The 17,236-nt window shown below is 48.3% G+C and overlaps 2 protein-coding genes across 3 annotated transcripts in view; one reads left to right on the forward strand and one right to left on the reverse strand.

Moving 5' to 3' along the window:
- On the reverse strand, positions 1–8,341 carry LOC116856135 (sialic acid-binding Ig-like lectin 5). The gene is made up of 10 exons (XM_032839412.1): positions 8,113–8,341; positions 7,028–7,160; positions 6,584–6,943; positions 6,150–6,428; positions 5,907–5,954; positions 5,168–5,425; positions 4,801–5,085; positions 3,925–4,021; positions 3,512–3,590; positions 1–1,039 (listed from the first exon to the last, which is right to left on the reverse strand). The coding sequence occupies exons 2-10, from the start codon at positions 7,059–7,061 to the stop codon at positions 860–862; spliced, it is 1,620 nt and encodes a 539-aa protein (XP_032695303.1). The 5' UTR covers positions 7,062–7,160; positions 8,113–8,341; the 3' UTR covers positions 1–859.
- ZNF175 (zinc finger protein 175) overlaps positions 5,482–17,236 on the forward strand; it is a 25,954-nt gene continuing 14,199 nt past the window's right edge. The window contains exons 1-2 of one of the 2 annotated variants that reach the window (XM_032839407.1): positions 5,901–5,989; positions 15,867–16,095. Coding sequence is in view for 1 of the 2 variants with exons in the window: in XM_032839406.1 (XP_032695297.1) it covers positions 5,933–5,989 (57 nt within the window). In the remaining variant the exon portion in view is untranslated. Of the gene's footprint in view, positions 5,990–15,866; positions 16,096–17,236 lie in introns of both variants that reach the window. The other variant, XM_032839406.1, reaches the window with a different exon arrangement.

The raw sequence follows: 17,236 nt of genomic DNA on the forward strand, positions 1-17,236 counted from the left end.
AGAGCCCGATCTGGGGCTCGATCCCAGGATCCTAAGATCATGACCCAAGCCGAAGGCAGAGGCCCAACGCACTGAGCCACCCAGGTGCCCCCGATCTGGGTAACTCTTATTTCTACTTCTTGCATTTATTGCAGTGGAAAGGATCTACAAAATACTGTTTAACAGAAGTGGTAAGGGCAGCCATCCTTCTTGTGTTTGATCCTGGTGGGAAAGTTCTGTGACCTCTGGAACTGGCCCCTCCAGGCCTTCAGAGAAATCGTTAGCAGAAACTTTCTGTTAAAGCATCTAAGAGAAGTCCTGACACACGCATGTGTGCAGAGTTCACGGAAAGCTTTGTGTCAGGACTTACTGACTCATCGATCTTTTGTGATCATCTCGCTAGATGAGGATGACTTCTCTGCTTTGTAGAACAGTAAAGTGAGTCATAAAGTGTGTCTGTGGCGTAAACGGATTGGAACTCAGTCTTTTGGACACAAATCCTGGGGTCTTCCACATGTACTAGGAGATTCAAAACATTGCCAAGAAGCCCATTAATTTTAAAAAAGTCAAGGCTGAGTGTGACGGGCTGAAAAATCCTAAGATTAATATATTGAAGTCCTAAACCCCAGTACTATAGTACTGAGACTGTAGGAGATGGGGTCTTGAAAGAGGAAATTTCAGTTAAAATGAGGTCACTAAGGTGGGCCTTAATCCAGTACATCTGGTATCCTCAGAAGAAACTTAGGACACAGACTCACACAGAGGGAAGACCAGGTGAGGACAGAGAAAGAAGACAGCCAACTACAAGCCAAGGAGGGAGGCCTCTGCTGACACGTCGATCTCAGCTTCCAGCCTCCAGAACTATGAGAAAAACAGTTCCTCACTTGTGTATCTTGATCTCTGAGTACTCGGTGTGGATGTCTTCCTGTTCCGGATACTTTGGCTTGGGAAATCTGAGGAGAGCATAGTGGAGCTCCTGTTCCTCTTCTGAAATGGGCCTGGCCTCAGCAGGAGCTGGGGGCGCTGCAGGGATGTCTGTCCAGGACTGGTGCTGATATGCCTGGGTGGAAGCAAGAGATACTCAGAGCTGGTCAGTAGGGTCTGAGATAAAGCAGCCAAGGACCAGAAGGGAATTGGCCCTGATGGGACTTTTATCACTTACCCATTCATTTATTTCTAAATGTTTAATAATTAAGATTGGCCAGCCCTTAATTAGTGTTTATATCAATTATGTTACATTCTTTAAAAAAAAAAAAAAGTCTGAGAGAGGGTATTATTTATGTATTCATCACACAAATAATAAAACTAAGGCTAAGAGAAATGATACACATTGCCCTAAGGACACACATCTATATAGGGGTGCTTGGAAGGCTCAGTCGGTTAAGCCTCTGACTGTTGATATCAGCTCAAGTCTTGATCTCAGGGTAGTGAGTTCAAGCCCCAGGTTAGGCTCCATGCTGGGTGTGGAACCTACTTAAAAAAAAAAAAAAAAGACACACGTCTGTATAAATGCACCATTGAGCCAACTCAAAATCAGTTCTAACTATAGTACCATCCTTTGTCTGGACAGTGTACGAGCTGTTGTGTGGAGTGACGAACAACACAAGTACAGTTCCTGAGATCAGACGGCTTATGATTTTCTGGGAAAGGCAGTCACTAAACAAATAGAAAACAAATACATTCGAAGTTCTACATTCGTGATAGGAGATATTTTGAAATCTAAAACAGGCAGGGTTGGCGTATCCAGTTCCCAGGCAGGGGCAAGAAGACCTAGCAGAGGTCAGATCTGGCCATCAAGATGGCAGCCCACCTCTGCTCAGGACCCACAGCACCCTCGGGCTGTGGCAGCATGAAACAGAGGCCCTCACACAGTGGCTCAGCGAGGCAAAGAGAAAGAGTTCTCAGATTAAGAGGAAGCAGGTATTTCTCGGGGCTCTGGAGATACAACAGGGGATAAAACAATAGCAACAGCCACAAACCGCCCTTGGGACCCCCCTGCTTAGGGGAGGGAATGATTCTGATTGGAGTCATGAGTCCTGGGCTTAGTCCACGCCAGGTACTGTGTTAGACACTTCTCGTCACTACTCTACGACACTCTACGGACTCGTAATGTTCCCATGTCACCAACATAAAGAGCGGTCAGAGCGGGTGTGTCACTTGCCCAAGGTCACCCAGCTTGTCTGTGGGGAAAGATGGGATTTTGAATGCAGGAGTCTAGCTCCAGAGTACATGCCTGTGGCCACTATACTGTACAAACTGCAAAAGACATTCCCTTAAAAGAAAAAAATACTGAGAATTTGAAAGTAAAGAAATGGAAGCTGTATTTCCTGCTTCCTGACAAGATGGGGATTTAGCACATGCTAAGGGTCCCATTCCCCAAGGTCAACCAAGGAGAAACAAGACAGGGAATTATGGTAATTAAACTTTAAAGATGATTTTGTGTGTACTTGTTCTGCCAGTTACTGAAAGAAGAGTTTTGAAATCATCAACTATAATTGCCAATCTGTTCTCCTTGCTGTTCTGTCAGTTTTCATACGTTCATTTTGATGACTATAATAATAATAATAATAAATTAATATTATTATATTATTTATATTATTATATTTATATTTGTATTATTTATATTATATTTATATTATTTATATTATATATTATTATATTTATTTATAATTATATACTATATAATGTATATAGTATAGAATATTATATATAATATTATATATACTATAATATTAATTAATATTATTGATTATAATATATAACATAATATAACTTATTATTATTATTATTATTATTATTATTATTATTGGAGGCATACAGGTTTAGGATTTTTACATCCAGACAAAGGGAGTAAATATTCCACGATTTCATTTATATGAAGTTCCAGATGGGACAAAACTAATCCATCGTGATAGAAATCAGTGATTGCTAGAAAGATCAAACTGACTAGGCAAGGGAACAAAGGTATTTGGGGACCTGATGGAAATGTTCCACATCTTGACTGGGGACATGGGCACAGGGCAAACACCTTTGTTAAAATTCATTTCACTGCATACTTAAGATAGGTGCATTGTTATGTGTAAAGTATACCTCAATGAAGTTGATATTAAATACATACACAGGGGTAGATTTGAAAAATGAAAAGTGGGAGTGATGAGTTGTGAGTTTGGGGTTCCCCAGTCTCTCTACCCTAGGGCTCAAGTCCACCGCTTCCCTAGCACCCAGTGGGTCTGGCACAGACTAAGTTTGGGTCAATGTACTTCTGGGTCATCAACCCCACAAGAAAAAGCTGATATTCCAAGGGAATGTGATACTCTGACATAGGAGCCATAAATATCTCTACAAGCAACTGGGCTATATACTTAGTCCATCAGAAGCAGAAGTATTAGAGCAGTTTAATCAGGAATTTAAAATAACCACATGTGGAACTCCAGGGAGTATTAGATATAAATCAGGAAATGCTCAGGCGCCCTTACTGAGGGCTCCTTCCAAAAGCCATTTGCTGGATAGGAGCTCACAGCCTGTCACTCACCCCAGAGCCTGAGCTGCCAGCTGGGCTCAAATCCATGCTTTGCACTGGCTGGACTGTTTTCTTCCTGCCGGTCTTCACTCTAAGGGAACAGCCCTGGTCTTTCAGCTTGGTTATTTGGGGCATGCAGTAGGCAGACCATCCCCTGCACCCCACGAAGAACATAGAATGAGGTAGGTGGAGGTGGGTCCAGTCCCCAGGTGCTCGCCTAACCCAAGATCTGGACCAGGGGCTGGAAGAGGCCCCAGACTTGGCCCAGTTGGGTATGGGTTGATTCACACTACCACTCAGCCTCCTTCCCTGACTGCTGGATTTCCAACCAGCCCAGGCTCCTCTAGCTCAGGCTTTCCGAGATTCCACGACCTTATCCCCATCCCTCTCCAGGCTTCTCCCTCTATCTCTGGACCCACTCTCACCTGAAGATGAGGCAAAGGCAGAGGGAAAGCAGGGCCATGATGCCAGCTCCCGCAACTGCTCCTATGACCCCAGTGGTCCTGGGTTCCGGTTTATCTGCTGAAAATTTGAGTTGTGTGTAAGCTCCAGCTCCAATACATGGCATGATCCAACTGGCCACTTCCTTCTCTCCCCACCCCCTGTTAGTATGCCCACTCCCCATCTAGGACTCAGTCATGTGACATTCCACTGCCCAGGGAACCCTGAAGCAGCCCCTTCCCCAGGCCTCAGGACTGAGGATCTTAAACCTCCAGCTGCTCCATTTGGGGCCTTGGTAGCTCTCCCCCACCAGCCCCATCTCTCCGGGGCTGTTATGGGTTGAATTTTGTCCCCCACCAAAGTCAAATGCTGAAGTCCTAGCCTTCTGGTACACCCTTCCACCCAGCATCTCAGCATGGGACCTTACTTGGAAACAGGGTCTTTACAAAGGTAACCGAGTATTAAAATGGGACCGCTAGGGTGGGCCATAACCCAATATGGCTAGTGTCCTCATAAAATGGGGCTGTTTGCACACACACACACACACACACACACACACACAGGGGGATGCCATGTAAGCATGGAGATATAGGTTGGGGTGATGCTTCCACAAGCCAAGGAACACCAGATTGCCAGCAAACACCAGAAGCTAGGGGGGAGGCTGGAAAAGGTTCTCACAGCCTCAGAAAGAACTGATCTGCAGACACCTTGATCCTAGGCTTCCAGCCTCCAAAACTGGAAGACAATAAATGTCCATTGTTTAACCTGTCCAGATTAAGGTACTTTGTTACAACATCCCTAGAAAATTAATACAAGGGCCAAGTTCTTCTTCCTCCAGGCATCACTCACAGACCCCAGACCTGGGAGCAGCAGGACAGCGGCGCTCTGTTTCCCCTGCGCATTCTGGGCCTCGCAGCTGAGTCTGAGGCTGGAGCCCAGCGGCCCACTGAGGCTCAGGGAGCTGTTGGCCCAGGGCCCCGCAAGGCTGGAGGTGACGGTCCAGGAGGCGTTGCTGTGGTTCCCCTCCAGCAGCTCCTCCCCCAGCCGCCAGTGCAGGGTGGGCGCCCGCTGGGCTCGGGAGGAGCAGTTACAGCGCAGCCCCTCGCCCTCCCAGGAGCAGGAGGGGCTGAGCAGCCGCGGGGGGTCTGCGGGAGAAAGGGGAAGGGTCAGGGGTGCCGCTGCTCCCCAGGCCCCGGGCAGCCTGCTCCAAGGGGTCCCCATACTCACAGAACACAGAGAGATGCAGGGAGATGTGCTGGGAGCCCAGCGGGTTCTGAGCTTGGCAGATGAGGTCTCCTTCCTCCACAGCCCCTACTTGAGATAGGTCCAGGATTGGACTCCTGCAGATTGGGGTGGCTTTCCAAGTGGGGGACCCCCGGAACCAGCTCAGCTCAGCAGGGGGGTTGCTGTCAGTAACACAGAGCAGCCGCAGAGCCTGGCCCTCCAAGATGAAAACTGATGAGGTGTTTTGCAGAGTCCCCAGGGCTTTGAGGAGAGAGAGAGAGAGAGAGAGAGAGAGAGACCTGAGTTTTGTGAAGCTGGTGTTTCTCTCCTCTTGCAATGTCCACGCTTGCTCTGAGGAGGAAACTAGCAGAGTCCATGCCAAAGCCCTGCAAAGGAGGCTCGGATGATTTCCCTGGAGCTGCTCCAACTGTCCAGCAGATGGAAATCTGAGGACCCGGGACAGGAATATGGTGAACAAAGGCAGGGAAAGGGTCAAAGAGGAGCCCAAAAGCAGGAAGAGGATTTGCCCAAAGAAAGTTGTAGGTGAGCGAACATTAACTTCAGGGAGTCAACGTTGTTGGGGGCTTCTCCCCACCACTCTCCCCATGCCTGAACTCAGTGACTGGCTTCTTGTACATGTCTCATGCAATTCCTGGCCAGCAGAAGCTCTGAGACCCAACAAGGACTGTCCTGGTAGACCCAGTTTCCACCCCAGCCCTGGAGAAAAGAGGTTCTTTCCTACCTGTTCTGCTTCCTTGGAAGATCCTGATGGCTGTGTTCTGTGGAGCATCTGGACAGAAGGATGAGGCAGCCTCAGCACTTGCGGTAAGAGAGGAGTGTGTGCTGGGCCTTCCCCCAGGAGCCACAGAAGCAGGTAAAGGGGTTCTCTTCCTGTTTAGCTACCAAGACCCCATTGTCAAGCCCTAGCCCAGCTCCGCCCTGGTCTCGCATCTCAGGGATGTGGGCATCCTGGTCCCACACTCACAGGTGACATTGAGCTGGACAGTCCTTTCCACCATCACACCAGCTGCAGGGAAGTACACTTGGCAGGTGAGGTTGGTGCCATGGTCCTGGGGCCGTGGGGTGAGGGTGAGCACCGAGGAGAGGTGAGTCCTGGTGCCGAGGGAGGTAAGGGCAGCTGACATCCAGGAGAAGATGGGTGGCGTGCTCCTCTCACAGGCCCAGGGCACAGAGCAGGTCAGATTCCTGGGGTGTCCAGACTCCAGGGTCCCCGGGATGATGATATGAGGTGTGTGGGTCAGAGCTGTGAGGACAGAGAGGATAGATAGGGGCCTCTCGTTGTTTTGTTATCCTGTTCCAGTGCCTGGCCGTGGCCGTCTCTACCCCTCACCGTCCCCCAAGAGGAACAGAATGTTCATTTTTCTATCTCTGGGGCCTTTCTCTGGGCCCTTACCATACCTGTCACATTCAGAGAAAACATAGTATCTAGATATGAATATGTGCCCAGTTGAAAGAAGTAAGTCCCACTGTCCCCCATGTGGACTTCCGTGATGTCCAGGGAGCAGTTCCTGGTCTGGGGGTCCCCACGGATGAAGAACCGGCCCTGGGTCCTCTCATGCAGCTTCTGGTTTGGTTTGTTGGTGGCCACTGGAGGATCTTGCTTTACATCTGCCCCTTTCTGGAACCAAGACATGTAGGCGCTTATAAAGGAAAGCCAAGGGTAGGAAAATTCGCACGGCACGTGGACACACAGACCCTCCTGCACTGTCATGGACTTCTGGAGTTTCAGCTTGTAGCTCAGAACTTGAACCACAGACCCTGGAGAGAGAGAGAAGGAAAAACTCATCCCAGAGCTCCAATGCCTCCCCCGAGTGGGGCCCCCTGTCCCCTCAGCCCACTCACCTCTCCACAGCATGAGCAGCAGCCACAGTGGCATCCCTCCCCGATGCCCGGGACAACCTGCCCTCTGCAGTTCCTCTGATAGAGAAAAGAAGCCACAGGATATGGGAGGGCAGAGGAAGCTCCGACCGGAAGCCTGTGGTAGAAACAAAAAGTCACAAACCTAGAATAGAGAACTTCAGACCCACGGTCAACTGTGATTAACCTTTGAAATAGTCTGGTTCCCTTTCTGTGTGTGGCAGGTGGGTTCTGAGGCTCTGAGGCGGCAAAGGTCTTGCTTAAGTAAGGCAGCGAGGAGGGACGAGAGCCTCCAAGTCCTGCCTCTTGGGCTCCTGCCAAGTTGTCCAAACTGGACACCTGTTTCTGGACAGAGAAGTGGTTCTGAACTTGGGTTTGGCTCTTGGCCGCTTGAAAATAATATTCACACACACCTAGAACTAATATAACACTGGATGTTTACTATACTAGAATTAAAGGAAAAGGAACAAAAATCAATACTTGAGAGACAAGAGATGGTGCTTTATCCAGGAAGCTGGCAACCTGGGAAGATGGCAGACTGATGTCTCAAAGAAGGCATAGAAAAAGGTAAGGGAGCTGCATGCGGAAGAAGCAGGTTAGTCATGTGAGGACATGACCCTGAAGAGACTGGCTGACATCCACAGCAGCTCTGTTCACAGGTGGTCATGCCTTCTCTCTTGGGAAAGTCTGTTCCTTCACTCCTCAAGGCTAGTGGTCTGCCAGTCTCAAAGAAAGAAAGTTAGTTCTGCTGCAGATCAAGAGACGTAAGTCAGCATGCAAGGAGAGCATAAGCTTGAAGCAAATTAACCCTTCAGACCTGTTGGAATGCTGTTAGAGTCTCAGCCAGCCAGCCCTCCAGAGGAGAGTCACAGCCTCGGGATCGTCATGGATGTGGCCTGCTAGGGACGGGTCTCAGGATAGCCTACATAGCTTCAGAGGCTTAAAAGAGTCCAGATGAAGCAAGAGAAGCAACACATATCTTCACTTCATCCATCCATCCATCCATCCACCCATCCATTCATTCACAAAATAACATTTAAAAAAAAAGACAGATTTGAATCAGTCCTGACCTTCAACTAACTCAAGCAGTGGGGGAAGACGACAAACTTGGGCTTCATCTGAAGGCAATGGGGAGCCATGGAAGGTTCTTGAGCAGGAAAGAGGCAGGGTCATATCATTATCAACATGACCCCTCTAAGGCCAGTTGTAGGGAAGAACTGGAAGAGAGAGGCTGGAGGCCAAAAGCCCAGAAAGGAAACTGTTGTGACTTTGGGGGAGGGGAGAACCAAGCCCAGGTGGAGATAGCAGCCTTGGTGATGGAAGAAAGAATGATTTAAGACACTTTTAGGAAATGAAACTGAAAGAGAGGTGCAGCGGGTGGGGGAGGGACTATTAGATGGACTCCCAGAGCCCTGACTCTAGTGATGGGGGCTGGAGGTGCCATGGCCAAGAGTAGTGAAAGTGCAGGGCTAGGCTGGGAAGAAGGCAGTGGGAAAGGTAGCAGAGTTTGCCCCAGGGGCAGGTATACTCAGTGGGGGGAGCCGGGGTCCCTGGGTGGAACTGTGGGAACACACATACACACACTCAAGCTTAACTGTGGGAATAGGAGTGAGGGACTGAGGTGGCCTGGCCAGGAAAGTAGCAGGAGAAGATGGTCCTTGGTGACCCTGGTGAGAGTTTTTCCAGGAAGGAGCTGGAGAGGGCAGCAGCCAGACCACAAAGGGGGCATTCAACAGGACATCATCAGCCTTCTCCCCTTTGACCTCTGATTTCTGCCCTGAGCAGCAGAAACCCCACTTCCATCACTTCCCCAGAACAGAGTGTTTTTCCTACTTGTGCCATTTCCTTGGACAGGGCCCAATACCAAGATTCCTAGACTATTCGGACCAGACAATGACAATATTTTCTATCTCAACTTGGAGGTGGCGGCTAACACTTTGGGTCTACAGAAGGCTGGTGAAGTGAGACTGTCATGCTTTCTTCTCCTTCCTCATGCCAGGCTTTTAGTCAGGCCTCAAGTCACACAGGTCCTCAGGGACCCAGGTGTCCTGACCAACAACTGTAGGAGACGTTGACCCAGGTGGTGTCAGGAGTTTAGCTGAGCAAGGGGTCTAAGCAGACAGCTCAAGCAGCAATGGGTCAAAATGAGAGTAGCAATGAAGCCTTTAATCACATACTATGGTATATTCTACCGGAATCTAAATGGGAGAAACCACCGCCTCCTCCCTGTCCCACTTTCCCCAACAGAAAGATGATTGGGTGCTAACGGAAAAAATATATATGATTCTAGGGGCTCCTGGGGGGCTCAGTTGGTTAAGCATCTGCCTTCGGCTCAGGTTATGATCCCAGGATCCTGGGATCAAGTCCCACATCAGGCTCCCTGCTCAGTAGGGAGCCTGCTTCTCCCTCCCCCTCTGCCTACCACTCCACCTGCTTGTGCTCTCTCTCTCTCTCTCTCTCTCTCTCTCTCTCTCTCTGTCAAATAAATAAATAAATAAATAAAATCTTTTAAAAAAAGATGTGATTCTAACTGTCAAGGGAAAAATTATTCATGACACTCCTTTAGGAAGGATAAAGACTGTATTCAGGGCCAATTGCAGTAGATACAGAAACAACCACAATGGGGTTTGGCAGCAGGAGAGAGACTGGGCTCAACTCTGAATACAATAAAGAAAAGTGGGAATTTAAAGCCAAGGAGCAGGATGAGGGTCAGTGGAGGGAAAATCATTTTGAGGGTTGGAGATGGGGAGGTAGGAGTGGAAAATACTGAGTTCTGAGTCAGAGTGGGGAAAGTGTCTTCAAGTTTTTCCCCCATAAGGAGGCCTAAGTGGAGGAGCCTGAAGACCTCTGCCTGAGGCCCCAGGTAAAGAGGGGTCAGAATGAAGACCCCTGGCCTGTAGATGCAACTATGTGAGGAGAATGACCAGCCAGAAAGGTCTGAGTCCTTGACAGGAGCAACTCTCTTCAGACGTTTTGATGCCCTGGCTGTCAGCAACTCTGGAGCAGGGAGGGCAGCTTTGCCCCTTGAGGCCTGTCCTCCAAGGAAGGCCTTCATCTGTGCCTGTGACTGGCCTGGAAAATCACATACAGGTTTTAACCAAGGGCCTTCTCAGATGGTACTGTCCACTTCCTAGGCAGGTCACCTGATATGTAGTGCTGGTGTCATGATCTTGGGATCTTAAGATATGCATGAGTACTAAGGGATGGGGGGTCTTGGGGCCCAGGGAGGTGAGAAGCATCTTACAGAAGCTCCTGGAAAAGTGCTCTTTAGATTCTGAAATGACTCTGCCCTACAAGCTATAAGGGTATAGATTTGGTGTATATAGTACAAACTGGGGAAGTCAGCTTTTCCCCTGGAGGAAAAGACTCAGATCCTAGAGTGTGATCTTGGGCACAACCTCTGCAATGGCCTCTCCTTCTATTAGCCTCAGTGCTCTGTACATCTCTACCACCCTCTAGATAAGGAGATGTGCTCCCATTTCTGGGGTCCTTCCCTAGGGACCCTTGGCTATTTGTCACATTCAGAGACAGTGTCATATATTGGAAGCCATATTTCTCTACCTTTTAAAAAAAAAGATTTTATTTTTAAGTAATCTCTACACCCCTTGTGGGGCTTGAACCCACAACGTTGAGATCAAGAGTTGCATGCTCCACTGTCTGGGCCAGCCAGGTGTCCCTATATTTCTCTATCTTTTTTTTTTTAAAAAGATTTTATTTATTTATTTGTCAGAGACAGAGGGAGAGAGAGTGAGCAAGCACAGGCAGACAGAGAGGCAGGCAGAGGCAGAGGGAGAAGCAGGCTCCCCGCCGAGCAAGGAGCCCGATGTGGGACTCGATCCCAGGACGCTGGGATCATGACCTGAGCCGAAGGCAGCCGCTTAACCAACTGAGCCACCCAGGCGTCCCTATATTTCTCTATCTTGAAGTATTTCCACTTCTCTGAATTTTGGTAAATCTGATGCTCAGAGAGCAACTGGGGGCCCTTGGGTCCCAGAGGAGGTTCTCTCTCTTTGGTTTTGTTAGGATCTGTGGCCAGAGAAGAATTATGATGTCTTTCAGCCAACCCCAAGATCTAAAAGTGGGCATTGATAAGTCAAAGTCAATCTTACGAAGGTCCTTCAGCACCTAAACACTTTGAATGTCTTCCTTCGCTTCCAAAGATAATGCCTTAGTCAGCCTCCTGATATTCCAGTCCTTTCTTTATCTGACAGACACTGAAGTATATATTTTTTTTATTTTTTTTAAGATTTTGTTTTGTTTTGTTTTTATTTATTTGACAGACAGAGATCACAAGTAGGCAGAGAGGCAGGCAAAGAGAGAGGAGGAAGCAGGCTCTCTGAAGAGCAGAGAGCCAGATGTGGGGCTTGATCCCAGGACCCTGGGATCATGATGACCTGAGGCAAAAGCAGAGGCTTTAACCCACTGAGCCACCCAGGCGCCCCTGAAGTATATTTTTTAAAAATCTTTTAGGATCTGGCACATAACTAGAGTCAGTAAAGGATCATGAGACTTGTTCTCCATCTTTCAAGGTTCCATTTGGGTATCAGCCAGAGCCTGAGCAAGAGAAAGAGGGAGAAAGGGTGGAGGAGAGAGGGACAGAGGAAGAGGAAAAGGGAGAGGGAAACAGGAGGGAAAGGGGAAGTGGGGAGGAAGATATCAGCTTTTTTGATAGAGAGGCCCTGCTTGGAAGAAGTGGAGGAGTGAGTAAAGGTTTATCCAGACAGGGAGGGATCTCTGAAGAGATTGGGGGTGGAGTCAACCCTGAGAGGCAAGAAACCAAGTGTATATGAGCAGTCCCACACTGAGGGTATGACCGCACATAAGGCCCTAACTCCCTGGGGTGGTAAGGAGTCTGGGAAGGGCAGAGCTAAACTGGGAGGCACTTACCCTGTTGGTATCTATCCCCAGGACTTCCCGATTCTCCCATCGCGTCTGCCCACAGAGGGAGCGCTCTCTCCAGCCAAGACCCCGAAATTAGGCAGTGCCACTGTCCGTGGTGCTGAAGCAGGATTAAGTACCCAGTTCGGGAATAATTGGGCTGTGCAGAAGGGTCTCAGTCCAGGAAAGCAACTGAGTCAGGACTGGGCCTGCCTAGGAGTGAGAAAGCTGGGAAGGAGCCAACCCCTTTCCCACTCCTCCTTCCTTACCCCGCCGGCTAAAGTTGGCTCTGCCAAGCAGTTGAATCAAAGCCCCTAGCAGCCCATCTCTAAACTTAGTGTTCCGTTAGAAAAATAAAACCCCATTTATTAAGGTTCCTGAAAGTCCGCCTTCTTGTAACTTAGAACAAAATGCATTTCTCATTGATACGTTAGGTGGGAAGTGGAGATGATTCTTCCAATGCCATCTGACGCCAACAAGACATTTTCCAAAAGTGCCCTTCTCATTTAAATATCCCGACGACCCATTAAGACTGCCTGATATGATTGACTTTTCTCACTTCTCTAATTCAAGATTAGGGAAATAGTGTTATATTTCTTTATTTTCCATTGATGTGTTATAAACAACTTTCCTCATCTATTTCTGTTTAGTTAGCTATAATCCTTCTTGGGATGCCTGGGTGGCTCAGTCGTTAGGCATCTGCCTTCAGCTCAGGTCATGATCCCAGAGTCCTGGGATGGAGTCCTGGGATCAAGCCCTGCATTGAGCCCTGCAGCGGGCTCCCTGCTCAGCAGGAGGCCTGTTTCTCCCTCTCCTACTCCCCCTGCCCGTGTTCCCTCTCTCGCTGTGTCTCTCTCTGTCAAATAAATAAAATCTTTTTTTAAAAAAGATTTTATTTATTTATTTGACAGAGATCACAAGTGGGCAGAGAGGCAGGCAGAGAGATAGAGGGAGAAGCAGTCTGCCTGCTGAGCAGAGAGCCCGATGTGGGGCTCGACCCCAGGACCTTGAGACCATGACCTGAGCCAAAGGCAGAAGCTTTAACCCACTGAGCCACCCAGGTGCCCTAAATAAATAAAATCTTAAAAATAAAATGAGATAAAATATTCATCCTAACTCCAAATAAAAGGGACCTATTTGATGAAGTTCTAGAACCCAGGTGAGGTTCGGTGGTGGGGTCTGGAGCTAAAGACCAAGAAAGAATTCTTGAGACATCTTTGGTGCAAAATGGTGGTTTATTAAAGCACAGGGACAGGACCCGTGGGCAGGTAGAGCTGCTGCCCTGGGGATGTGAGGAGTGGTCTATTATATACTTGTTAAGTTGGGGTGGGAATTAGGGATGACATAAGTCTCTAAGGAATTTTGGAAGCAAGGTTTAGGATCTTGAGGAGCTAGCTATTGTCTGGGGGAAAGGTTATTCATTTCCAGTAATAAAACCTTTTCGTGAGACCCTTTAGATGTTTATCAGTGGGCCACATACTTGGGAATGATTGCCAACACTATCTTGGAGGTTTAGAGATAAAGTTTCCAAAGGAATTGTTAAAGTAGACTTACAGGATCCTGGTTGGGGGTAGGGGGTCAGTCAGGCTAGGATTGCCCTTTGCCCTTAGCAAAGCCTTAAGGTGGGGGTAGTTGAGTCCCTAGAAGAGAGTCACTCTGCCTGTTTTAAGAGCTTGTCAGTAGGTAAGGAAATTTAATAATTTTTCTTCTGCCTCTGTTTCCCACATCATATTCACCCCTGTTTGGGGAATAACAGCTTTGGAAGTTATGCTCTGTGATCTCTTTATTTGCAGCAAAGAAATTTTCTTTGTGTGATAATTCCACTGGTGTAATTTCTGACATGGAAAACAAAGGCAAAAGGAAATGTGGATAAAATTAAATTCCTTATAACTTGCAACCCATTGACATTGACATTGAGGTAGGCAGAATATGACATCCCTCTAGACCTCCCAACTGTCTTAAGGTTAATGCCTTCCTAGAGGGGGAAAACAAAACAAAACAAAACAAAAAAACCCTTAGCTTGACAACAGTCAGAACTTGAGGATCTTTTAAGTCTTCTTTAGCATCTGAAAATCCTTTTGGAAACTTCTTTTGTCTTTACCTCCCCCAAATCCAAAGGATATAATTAATTGCTCCTTAACAATCCCAGTGCAGCTCTTTTGGCCCAGGGGTCCTGTCCTGCGTTTTATTTTTTTTTTTTAAGATTTTATTTATCTATTTGACAGAGAGAGATCACAAGTAGAGAAGCAGGCAGAGAGAGAGAGGGAAGCAGGCTCCCTGCCGAGCAGAGAGCCCGATGTGGGACTCGATCCCAGGACCCCGAGACCATGACCCGAGCCGAAGGCAGCGGCCCAACCCACTGAGCCACCCAGGCGTCCCCGTCCTGCGTTTTAATAAAACTACTTTTTTTGTACCGAAAATGTTTCAAGAATTCTTTCTTGACCTTTTGTTCTCCAACCCCACTTCAAATCACATCAGCTTCTATCTGTGACTTCACAAGGAGGGAACTCACATTAGTTCAGTTACGCAATGACCTTAAACAATTTTTCTTGGGCATACCACAGGAACCTAATAAATATTTGTTGAATAAATGAGCCAGAATATTTTTCTCACATAACAGCACAGTCTTATTATGTAACAGCACTGTTTTAAACATTTTTTATTTTTTTAAGAGATCTTATTTACTTATTTATTTATTTATTTTTAAAAGATTTTTCTTTTATTTGACAGAGATCACAAGTAGGCAGAGAGTCAGGCAGAGAGAGGAGGGAAGCAGGCTCCCCATTGAGCAGGGAGCTCGATGTGCGGTTCGATCCCAGGACCCTGAGATCATGACCTGAGCCGAAGGCAGAGGCTTAACCCACTGAGCCACCCAGGCGCCCCTTATTTATTTATTTGAGAGACAGAGATCACAAGTAGGCAGAGAGGCAGGCAGAGAGAGAGGAAGGGAAGCAGGCTCCCTGCTGAGCAGAGAGCCCGATGCGGGGCTCGATTCCAGAACCCTGGGATCATGACCTGAGCTGAAGGCAGAGGCTTTAACCCACTGAGCCACCCAGGCGCCCCTGTTTTAAACATTTTGCCTATGATAATTTAATTATTATTTGATCCTCACAACTTTTTGAAACAGGAAATTGAAGTACAGAGAGGTTAACTAACTCGCCCAAACTTGAACATCTTGCTTTAAACCCAGGTAGTCCAGCTCTAGAATCTTTGTGCTTAACCATTATATCTGATGTAGGAAAGATGTTAGGGTTGGAAGCTGATGGCCAAGAAAGAATTTTTGAGACATCTTTGGTGCAAAAAGGTGGTTTTATTTATTAAATAATTTTAAAAGGTGGTTTAATTTATTAAAGCACAGGGACAGGACCCATGGGCAGAAAGACTTGCACCGGGGTCATGAGGAGTGGCCCATTATGTACTTTCAGGTTGGAAGGGGGTTAGGGATAACCTACGTCTCCCAGGTATTTTGGAAGCAAGGTTTCCAGGACCTTGAGGGGGCTAGCTATTGTTAGGAAAAGGTAATTTATTACCGTCTAATAAACCTTAGTCATGAGACCCTTTAGATGTGTATCAGTGGGCCATATGCTTGGGAATGAGTGCCGACACGAATCTTGGGGGGTGGGGGGTTAGAGATAAAGGAAATTTCTAAAGTAATTTTTATATGTTCAAGTAGACTTGCAGTGGGAGGGGGCGTTGTCAGTCAAGCTAGGATTGCCTTTTCGCCTTAGCAAAGTATTAACATCAGGCAGTTGAGTCCCTAGAGGAATGCCACTCTGCTTGTTTCAAGGATTTATAAGTGGGCTGTATAGATAGTAAAGAAATTTATTAATTTTTCTTCTCCCTTTGTTTCCCGCATTATACCTACTGCACTAAACGGCTGCAGAACTTACAAAGAAACTACTTCTGAACACTGGGTCTGGCTTTGTCTCTCTTCTCTCACCTGCAGAGCACTGGGGAGTGGCTCCTATCAGTCCTGAAGGGCCAATCCCTGTGTTTGGTCTGAGGATTGACAGCAACCCCTGCCAGGCTGAGCAGGACTCTGGAGAGGCAAGCCCACAGCCTACCCAGTCCCCAGAGCTGCGGTTGGAGCTACTTCCGGGGGAATCTGGTGATAGAGAGGGGTTTGTCGGCCAGGCTCACCACACGCTGAGATCCCATTAGCTTTTCCGCGCAAGGTGAGTTTGGTAGGGAAGAAGGGACAGAAGACCTGGATCCAATAGATGCCATGATGACTATGGGCAGGGTATCGCTTCACAGTTTCTACCGAGCATGCGCACCGCTCACTCCTGGCCGCGCTAACAAACGCGCCTGGAAATCTAACCCAGACCGGAAGTGGCTCGGCGCGGCCATTTCGATTGGGTTGTTAACTGGTTCTGACCTGTCACCCGTGTGGGAGGCCCAGGTGTTTCCGGACATTAGCCTTGGAGGTCTTTTGGGGTCCGTGAGCGGGGCTCGGCCTAGGGTGAGTGTGAGGGGCTGAGGGGAGGAATGACGAGGGTCTGCGGAGTGAGTGACGGGGCCTCAGTGAAGGGGGTTGTGGGATGAGGGGCGTTTTCTAATCCCAGTTGGGTGATTGGCTCGGTTATTTTCAGGCTCTGCGTATTTCCTGTATGCGTGTAAGTATTCTGGGGGTTTAAACTCCAAGTGTTTTGTTTGTTTAAGAATTTTTTTTAGGGGCGCCCTTTGGCTCAGGTCATGATCCCAGCTCGATCCTGGGATCGAGTCCCACATCGGGCTCCCTGCTCGTCGGGAAGCCGGCTTCTCCCTCTCCCACTGCCCCTGCTTGTGTTCCCTCTCTCGCTGTGAAATAAATAAGATCTTTTAAAGAAAGATTTTAGAGAGAGAGCAGGAACAGAGGGAAGAGGGAGAAGGAGACTCGCGGCTGGAACAGGGAGCCCAGCGCGGGGCTCCATCCCAGACCTTGAGTTGAGATGGGACCCAAGCGGGAGGCAGACGCTCAACCGACTGGCCACCCAGGCGCCCCCCAAGTGTGTTTTAATATCACGTTTTGCATTGTTGACCCTTGAAACTTGCTCACTTGAGGACGGCGAACATGATTCTGGAGCGGGCCTTAGTAGGTGGCACTGGGGACTTGGGGGAGTGACTCTGGAGGCGGTGATTGACTGGGAGCAAGAGCTTCAGGGATTGGAGGAGCTTGAGGGTCCCGTTGTAACATCGCGGAGCAGTGTTTGGGGACCTGCAGAAATCAGAGCGCGGTGCTAAGGTTAGGGTATGGGAGCCGAAGGACTGTCGGTCTGGGTGGTCAGTTATGGGGGTTTCCGAGGCCCGCCCTTAGCCCCCTGTGGACACGGTGAG

This window comes from Lontra canadensis, unplaced genomic scaffold (assembly GCF_010015895.1).
Source record: "Lontra canadensis isolate GAN:19392208 unplaced genomic scaffold, GSC_riverotter_1.0 scaffold107, whole genome shotgun sequence".
Classification (NCBI taxonomy): domain Eukaryota; kingdom Metazoa; phylum Chordata; class Mammalia; order Carnivora; family Mustelidae; genus Lontra; species Lontra canadensis.